The sequence below is a fragment of the Aquarana catesbeiana genome, linkage group LG05 (genome assembly GCF_042186555.1).
Source record: "Aquarana catesbeiana isolate 2022-GZ linkage group LG05, ASM4218655v1, whole genome shotgun sequence".
Lineage (NCBI taxonomy): Eukaryota > Metazoa > Chordata > Amphibia > Anura > Ranidae > Aquarana > Aquarana catesbeiana.
In genome coordinates, this window is record NC_133328.1 from 634868648 (window position 1) to 634878689 (window position 10042).

A 10042-nucleotide genomic window follows, 5' to 3' on the forward strand; every position below is an offset into this window, starting at 1 on the left:
GCCCTTTACACACGATAGGATTTTCCGACAACAAATTCCATGTTTTTTTTCCCGACAGAATTCCGCTCAAACTTGTCTTGCATACACACGGTCACACAAATCTTGTTGGAAATTCCGAAAGCCAAGAACGCGGTGACGTACAACACGTACGATGAGCCGAGAAAAATGAAGTTCAATAGCCAGTGCGGCTCTTCTGCTTGATTCCGAACATGCGTGGAATTTTGTGCGTCGGAATTGTGTACACACGATCAGAATTCCCGACAATGGATTTTGTTGTCGGAAAATTTGAGATCCAGATCTCAAATTCTGTGTGTCGGAAATTTGACGGAAATTGTCCGATGGAGCCTACACATGGTCGGAATTTCTGACAAAAAGCTCCTGTTGAACATTTCCCGTCAGAAAATCCGACTGTGTGTACGCGGCATTAGAATGGAGACTGCGAGCCAGGCCTTCTCGTCCAACATCAGTGCCTGACCTTCACTGCTGAATTCGCACCTGAACCAGACCCAGAAATGCACAGGACCCTTTTTGAAACACCACCTCGTCAGCCCCAGAAATGTGTGTACCGGCTCCATCGAGAGCGAATTGGACGCAGTTTAAAACACATTCACTTTGCATATATGTAAACACAGCCTAGAACTTATGTTTATTAGATATAATACATTTTTGGGGCCGTGGATATTGTCTCTTGTACTGAAAAGTTCGGAGACCCCTGTATATGATTGGGAGATTGATAGCTTATTAGTGATTTCATTTCATTCAGATGATTAGCGGTGAGCTCCACTAATGTTCTTCTCTATATTGTATTTGTTTAATAACATCTATTATTATTATTATTATTATTATTATTATTATTATACAGGATTTATATAGCGCCAACAGTTTGTGCAGCGTTTACAACATGAGGGCAGCTATTGAGTTTTCTTCACACATAGAATATATATTGCTGACAATTTATAGGTTATAACAAGAGAAATGCACATTTTTTTTATATATGAGATTTGTAAGGAAATAACAATTTCCATCTTTAGAAAGATTCCTGCGGGTGTATTCCTTGTAGTGGGAATTCCTGGGCTCGTGTCTCCTGACAATGGGAGGTTGTGATGTTTGGAAGGGTGTAATGTACACTGAGATCGCTCACCATTGTTGGGGCTGTTGAGATGTAGATGAAGGTTGGAGTCACACGGGGGATGAAGGGTTGGTGGGACATATCAGGAGAACAATGTGGGCCTGATGGGTTACTTAAGGCTTCTATCATGTGCTAATCACTGTAAACAGGGTTCAGATTGAGAAGTGAGACTCCTCCAGGCAAGAAATGGGAAGTCACTTTCATATGTGTCATGGGACTGATAACCCTAAAAGACGCAAATTGAAAGCATATTGTACAAAGTTTAGGTGAGTCTATGAGAGTTTAAGAGCATTTTGTTTACAGGCGTCAGGAAATTATGTACAGCAACAACATACCTTTTTATTTTACTAAAAAAAGTTGAAATTTGACGTTCAGAAGAGATAAGAGGAGTTTAGGAGAGATTGACGTTTTTACAGCTCTTAAACGTCTCCAGAAAACGCGATAGAGAAGGTTTTTTTTCCTGCCTCTGAACGTCCCTGACAGAAAACGCCTGTAGTAGTCATAATGTGCAAAGACACATAGAACACAATAGAAGTGCTTCTAGAGGCAGGTGAAAAAAACGCCAAATGCCTGTAGAATCGACGTTTTTTAAGTCCAGTGTGCATGGAACCAAATAGTGTCAGGATTGTCACATTAGCCATCGATATTTCTTGTTCTTGTGTGATGGTGAACCGAGAATACTCACATTAAGAATCAACACATTTGTTACAATCTGCAATCACTTTTAGATCCACCAACAATTATCTAGTCTAAGGGCCGGCCTGATTAGATACAAATTGATTGGGTAGATTAGGTAGGTTCTTATATAGTTCTGGTAAATCTAAAGTTGATTGGGCAAAGTTTGTATGGTCAAATTGTAACATGTTTGGTGACCCTAAAGCTGACCACATGCGAGAATCTGATTGTAAAATCTCCTTTAGATCTACCAACAACTATGTAGTGCATGGATACTCAACTTGTGGCCCTCCAACTGTTGCTAAACTATAATGCCCATCATGCCTCTGCCTTTGGGAGTCATGCTTGTAGGCATCAGCTTTGCAGTGCCTCATGGGACTTCCACAACAGCTGGAAGGCCACCGGTTGAGCACCCATGATGTAGTGTAAGGGCCTGCCTGATTGGATACAAATCCATTGGATAGATTAGGTAGGTCCTCATATTACATTGCTTCTTTTTTCTGTAAAGTTGATATTACAAAGATGATACGGTCAGATGTTTTGGGGACACGAACCGTGACTGTCTTATAAGATTCATGGTCAATATTCCCATAAAAGACTTTGATAGTTTATCTTCGTTGTCAAATTACTAATCCAAGCAGAAGAAGTGAATCTAAAGGCCATATTTATCCAGCACAGAATTGACTCGCATATACAAGAACCTTTTTTTGATTATTCTATATTGGACAGTGGTATTTCCCAGCTGGTATCGTAATTTTGAGTAAAAAAACGATATAATTGGAACCAACATTACTCTCCATACACCTACATTGACTTGATGACATTTACATTGTTGCAATGTTGAGTAGGGGCAGATCTGTGTTGGACACTCATTCTATATATCATTTTTTATAAGATTCTTCTAACTCCCTGGTGTCCAACATGTGGACCTCCGATGCTTGTAGTGCAGCCCTTACCCCCAGCAGTCAGTACAGGGAGCACTGATTTGTAAAGGGTTCCATAACTGTAGTAAAGTCCAGTGGTCTCTTGCAACATTTGCCTAGTCTCTGATGGTCTCCTATAGCATGACTTCAGTCTCCAACCACTCTAGTACAGGGGGTCTCCAAACTTTCCAAACAAAGGGCCAGATTACTGTCCTTCAGACAGAAGGAGGTTGGACTAGGGCCATTGGGAATAGAAAATGTTCTGGTGTCCAGTGGGAGTAAACAGCGCTCTATCTTTGATGTCAAAGAAAGAATTGTGCCCCATCATTGGTGCTAATGAAAGGAATTGTTCCCCATCATTGGTGTCAATGGGAGGGATTGTGCCCCAACGTTGGTGTTAATGGAAGGAAATGTGCCCCATCATTAGTGTTAATGGAAGGAGTTGTGCTCCATTATTGGGGGACCCGCATCCAAATCGCAATGGTGTGAACCCAGCCTAAAGTTCCATGGGAGGTCTTCCATGTTTAAGAGTAGATTTCCATTTCTCTGAAGAAATTTCCTCTCATTTCCTATTGTGTCTATAGTATAGGAAGTGAACAGAAATCTAAAAATGGCAGACATTTTAACCATTTCCTACAGTATCCAAAAATGTTTTAAAAAGTTTTGTCTTTTTATGCTTACTTTTTTGGAAAATCTGCTATTACTGACAGAAACAAATATGGACATTGGTTTTAACCCGTTTCCACTCCATCCAAAAATGAAACATAGTTTTGATACTCTGGTTTTAATTCAGCTTGAGTACATTTTTTCCCCCTTTTACTAAAAAAGCCGTTTTGGTTAGAGTTACTGGGTTTGGTTTACTAAAGCCAAATAGGCCGATCACTTTGCAAAGGAATTTAACCTTAGCTTAGTAAATGAGGTGAAGCTCTGCAGCCTTCCATCATTCAATCATATGCAAGAAAAAAATGTGTTTTTTTTTACATTTTCGTTGCCTGGTTGGGTTTCCTTTGTAAAGCGCATTTCACCACATTCACTAAGTTAAGGGAAAAATCAGTTGCAAAGTGAACACCGGTTTGCCTTTAGTAAGTCAAACTCGGTTTGTTCAGTTCTGGAGACCTCACATGTAAGAAGATATTGATAAGAAAGAATGAATCCAGAGATGGACAACAAAATGGTGAAAGGTCTGAGGGATGAAACATATCAGGAGAGACTTCAGGAACTTACAGTCTGGAGGAAAGAAGGGAAAGGATGGATATGACAACCTTCAAACTCATAAAGGGGGTGAATAAGGTTCAGGAGGGCAGGATTATGAAGCCAAGTTTAGGAACACGGGGACATGACCTCAAACTGGATGAAAGAAAGTTCTACACTAATCTTAGAAAGACTTGGAACAGACTTTTAGAAGAGGTAGTGAGTCAGTCAACAGTCAGCCCCTGTTCACATTAGAGTGACAGGTCAAATCGCATGACAAGTCACATCCTATTGCCAGCAATCACTCTGTTCAAATCAGTGCGATGCCGACTCATGCATATTGGATGCGGTGTAAAGCGCATCCAAATCGCATATATGTGAATCCAGCCTAAATCTCCCCTAATGTATTTAACATTACTGGGCATTTTATTCTCCAGATTTGCATCCCTGCTCCATGTCTCTTTTCCACCATATTTATCATCAGTATAAAAAAATTATTTCAAAGCATGTCTATTATAGATTTAAAATAGCAGTTTCGTTGTTGGGGTGTCAAAACTAGTTAAAAAAGTTCTGCAACCAGCAAGAGCAATAAAGCAGTTTCAATACTAACCCCTATCAATCATTATACCAACATTTAATAAGTCATTAACTCATCATTATTAATTGATTATTAATAATTAATAATAATCAATTAATATGTATTTGTAGTTTTTACCCATTTAATATTACATCTAGACACACACAGACACATAGAAGTGTGAGGACAGAAAAAAAAGACAAAGTGCTCCATCAAGTCTGCCCCACTTTTTTAATTTATATCTACAGCATATACATATTTTGAATTCTTTTAGTATAGATTAATGTTTGCCCCAAGCATTTTTGAGATGCATGTTTGAAAATCTATTATCAGTTATAGACCTCCCATGTTATATGGAGTCCTACTGAGTGTGTTTTTTATCAAAAACATTTTTTCCTGCAAATTGCTCAGATCTGTCATCTTAACATAGCGAAGTTGTTCTACTTATATAGATATAATATCATATAGGTATTTATATTTTTTATGTTAAATATAATCCCCTTCAATTTGCTTCTACAAATTTCTTAAATAGAATGAATGCCTAGAAAATGCCCACTATTAAAGGAAAAAATGCTGAAAACCATCTGGAATAACAGGGACACCAATGTGCAGCAAATTTAAAACACTGATTTCAATTAAGAAATAAACAAACAGAAAAAAAATGTAAATTTATGCTAAAAAAAAGCAGTTGTAATTTAACACAGTATGTGCTCCTTAGATAAGATCCCTCAGCAAATATATCTTTCAAAGTTATTGTTAGTTTAATAAATAAAAATAACTTCTGAAATTCAATGTACTTGTAAATGTTAACTGGATAAAATTATTTTAAAAATTAGACATAAAATAAAACTATTTTGACAGCCAAAAGAAAGTCGTAAGAATATTAAAATAATAAAACCATCAAATTCAAGTTTGGCCACTTTGAGTGGTTCTAATGGATAAAAAGCAGTATTGAGCTATTTATGCCCGATGTACCCTTACAAAAGCCATTCTGAGATTGGTAAATGTGTCTAAAATTTTATGCAAAATGTAGGAAAATTTAAAGATAAAATAATTATATTTTTGAATTAGTAAAAAAAATCTAAGTTATACATGTGATATAAAAATATATACAAACAAATCTATATCCACAGGTAAAAAAAAAAATTGTATATACAAGAGATCATTTTAGTATATGAACGTAATATTCACCTCATAAGCATATGATATACGCTCCATCAGCTTATAGTCAACACAACATATACATAACAATGCCCCCCAACATCTCAGCCCTGAAACTTCCAGGAAACGTATTCGAATGGATGGTGAGGGGCCCTCTGCAGTAAGGGAGGTGTCGCCTCTTATGGTTACAGGTGCATTTACATTATAAAGCCCAGGGTGGGGATCCCAGCACTATGTATACCTGGCTGCCCCCATACACACACAACACACCTGCCAAGCCATGGATTGCCCACAACATTCCTGGGACCCCCTCTACAACCAAGTCCCTGAGCCACACAGCATGGACAGGATCCTGGCCGAAGTAGAGAGCTGTCCTGGGGAGGCCAACGGAGGCCCCAAAAAGCCCGACACCACTGATCAGCTCAGCAAGAAAAGTAAGAAGAGAAAAAAGAGCAAAAAGAGCAAAAAGAGCAAGAAGAAGAATTATCAACGCTACGCCAAACCACCCTACTCCTACTTGGCCATGATCGCCCTGGTCATCCAGGCTTCCCCCAAGAAGAAGCTCAAACTGAAACAGGTAACCAACCTTCCATTATGGGGCTTCTTGGGGCTTTAGGGCAGCTAAGGGCAGAGGGAGGGGGTGACACTGAGACTAGCTCAGATAAAGGATTTGTCAGAGGGATATTCTTTATTTTCGGCACAAAATTATTTGTTTCTGTTAGGCCTATGAAGGCTGAAAAAATTATACCAATATTTATCAAAAATAGAAGTTCAAGAAGTTGGGTGAATTGTCAAGGTTTTATTTTTTTAGTCATTTTTTTATTTTTAATTTAGGCCCATGGCTGCCTGTTATATTTGCAGCATATAAAACTCTCATGACTACAGGCTGAATTACAGAAAAAAAATGTTTTAATTTCCTCCAAATTTTTTATATAAATAAAAAAAGCCAAAACTTTTTTTTTCTTTTTTTTTATGACGTGGTTCAGATTTTTGTTGTTTTTGTATGGAGCAATAAGCCTTATGCTGTCCTTAGGTATATCATTCACAGGTGTTCAATTACACCAACTTTTTTTCCAAAATACGGAAAGAAAATATAAAGAAAAAAATAATAGAATCACAAACATTCAGAAAAAAAGGATTGTTTATTTAAATTTTTATTGTTTGTATTTTTTGTTCATGTAATTTCATTTGTGTGTGCTTTTTTTCAAACAGTTTTTTCTTAATATTTTTACTTTATTTTTTACTTCCTTTTTTTTTGCTTTTTTCATGTTGTGTTTAGAGAATACATCTGATACAATTGATATAATAAATTGAACATATGTGAATATATATAAGGACAGTGCAACTAAGGCCTTCATTATTATTGCTCTTATTGGGGTTAGCCCGTGCTTTGTGGAAATACGTTTTGTAATAGTGAATGATTTTATAGTGAGGGGTGCTTTTGCATTTTATTTTAGTCTTTATTGCTGTCTGTGTCCCAGCTGGGGAGATTTACCCTATGACCCCCCAAAGTATGAAAGTGATTGGAAAAGCCAAAATATTGGGCTGTCAACAAAACAGGGGAAGCCTTCCAATGAAGACAATTGTTCCTGTGGCAAATGTCTAACTGGGGATTTGCCTCTCTTTGGGGAGGTTTCATCTTACTTGAAGGAAAGGGAAAAGAGAAATTTCCTCAATGGGGACACAAAAAAATAAATAAATCTCCACTCCATCCACAATGTCCAAAAAAAGTTTTGCCTTCAGGTCATCTTTTCTTTCCAAGTTTTGTGCCAGGATCTCAATGGTAACCCAAAAATCCCCCCAGGACATTGATGTCCCTTTCTCCTATACATACATACATTTGGCTCCCAACACCAGACTTCAGAAAGTGCTAGCTGCCTTCCCAATTCAATACAAGCATGCACAAAGTGTTCTGTCTATACCCTGACATCACTTTCTACATGCTTAATTTAGGAAGCCTTGTACCACAAATGGACAGGAGGTCTACAGTGATGTCCTCCTAAGTATCTCAGTACAGGTCTCCTGGTTATACTTATATAATGTAAGAGGTATTATTTATCTTTGTTTACGGTCATGTTCATTCACTTACAACTATACTTTTTATTATTGGCAGATCGAAGATGAGATCAGCAACCTCTTCCCTTTCTTCAAGGGGGATTATCGGGGCTGGAGGGACTCTGTTCGACATAACCTCTCCTCCAATGATTGCTTCGAAAAGGTAAGGACTTGTTGCTCCTAGGATGTGATGGCGGTGATGGGCTCTTAAGGTTCTCTACATACTGCAGCCAAGTAAAAAAAAAAAAAATAGGTGCAGATTCTGAGAAACGACTTTTCTGATCATTGTAAATAGGTCACAGGGTTTTGTTACCCTGACCTGTAATAGATTTGTGTGAATCTGCTGTGCTGGTTTATGCCTCTAACGTCTTCTCCCTCTTTTGCAGATCCTGAAAGATCCGCTGAGGCCGAATGGTAAAGGCAACTACTGGATAGTGAATGTGAGCCGGATTCCCGCCGCAGCCATGAAGCTGCAGAACACGGTGGTCACCCGCCAGGAAGCCTACCCTCATGACCTGGCTCCTTATATCCTGGATGGACATCCTTACAGACCTTCCACTTTTCATAACCCTCATCCTCCAATAGAAAATACTGCGGTCAGAGCAGAAGCAGAGGCTCAGTCCTCAGGACCAACCCAGCCCCCTAGTGTACATCCCGCCTCAATTTTCCCAGAGATCTTATCGAACCTTCCAACATCATACACAACATGTGTGGCCCCTAATGTGGTGGCCCCTCCTAGCATACACCCTCTGCAGCTTTACCCCAACTTCGCACTCTCTCTACGTAATTACATGCCTTCCCCATACTCAAGCTCCACCTGTGCGGAGCGGAGGGATGTCTACCCTCCCAATGTGATACCTCAAATGTCTCCCCAGCCTAGACCCTCTGAAGCCAGGAATTCCCTGTCAGATTTCCCTCCCAATACAGCAATCTTTAATGTCCCCATATATCCCCCACCCGGGAGCTACATGTCACCTCAAAACATGTATGGGCAGCAGTTATCTCAAGGTGGGGCTTACGGGCAGCATTTATCTCAGGGTGGTGCTTACTGGCAGCATTTATCTCAGGGTGGTGCTTACTGGCAGCATTTATCTCAGGGTGGTGCTTACGGGCAGCATTTATCTCAGGGTGGTGCTTACGGGCAGCATTTATCTCAGGGTGGTGCTTACGGGCAGCATTTATCTCAGGGTGGTGCTTACGGGCAGCATTTATCTCAGGGTGGTGCTTACGGGCAGCATTTAACTCAGGGTGGCACATATGGGGAACATTTATCTCAGGTCGGGGTGTACCCAGAGTACGGACCCAACGGTTACTGATTGGCCAGATGCTGAGACAAGGCTGGTTTTGGGCCGTTCACTTTTGTCCCAAGGACTAGCTGCACTTGAAGGCTTACCTGATGACATTGGCACCAGTGGTAATTTAGTCGACTAAAATAACACTATTTTAGTTGACTAAAACAGTTCAGATGGCTAAAATACAACTAAAACTGAAATGGCATTTTAGTCAAAAGACAAAGATTAAAAATTAACACTGGTTGGCACTCAACTCGGCATGTGGCCCAGCGGAGGTGGCACCAACCAAGACATACAGTCCAAAGGCATTGGAATTGGATCACATGTATATATAACAATCATTTTGTATCTTGTCTGATTATATTCACTTGAAATAAATTTGAATTTTTGTTTTACTGAAATTTGGCATCAATGTTGTAATTGTCTACATGGGTATCAAGATTAGAACTAGTAAAATAGTCTGAAAAATGTATATATCAACTGTATAGTAATGACATTTCAGTATTTGTCTAATGCTGGTGAATTAATTGCCCTGACAGGGTCTTGTATCTCCCGATTTTGCACACTTGCTGTCCCCATTATAAAGGGTTCCCAACTTCCCACCATCCCGGCACCATTTTTAATTTATTTTATGTTATGGAGAATGTGACAGAAGGCATCAAAACACAAATGTTTTATATATGAGATTTGTAATGAAATAACAATTTCCATCTTTATAAAGATTCCTGCGGGTGTATTGGTTGTATTCGGAATTCCTCGGCTCATGTCTAGTTATAATAGAAGCAGTGGCATCGCAATGGGGGGGCAAGGTGGGGTGCAGCCTGCACTGGGTGATACCTGCCAGAAAGGTGACACCGGGGCCTCCACTACACAGTGCACTATATTGTATGCACTTGCAGAGCTGCAGCGGTGCGGTGAGAGTGGGACATGTAGCCGTGCGAGGGAGGCTGCCTATAACACTCCCCAGTCAGTGAAGCTAACCCTCGGGGATCTTCAATATCTCCTTCAGCTGCAGTTGGGGGCCGGAGCTGAGGTGTGT

General features: G+C 39.6%; 1 protein-coding gene across 1 annotated transcript; it reads left to right on the forward strand.

Annotated features, from left to right (window-relative positions):
* Positions 1-5936: 5936 nt before the first annotated feature.
* LOC141146116 (forkhead activin signal transducer 3-like) lies at positions 5937-9774 on the forward strand. Its single transcript, XM_073632870.1, has 4 exons — positions 5937-6233; positions 7770-7874; positions 8098-8719; positions 9725-9774. Exons 1-4 carry the CDS (start codon positions 5937-5939, stop codon positions 9772-9774), a joined length of 1074 nt encoding a protein of 357 aa, XP_073488971.1.
* Positions 9775-10042: the final 268 nt, after the last annotated feature.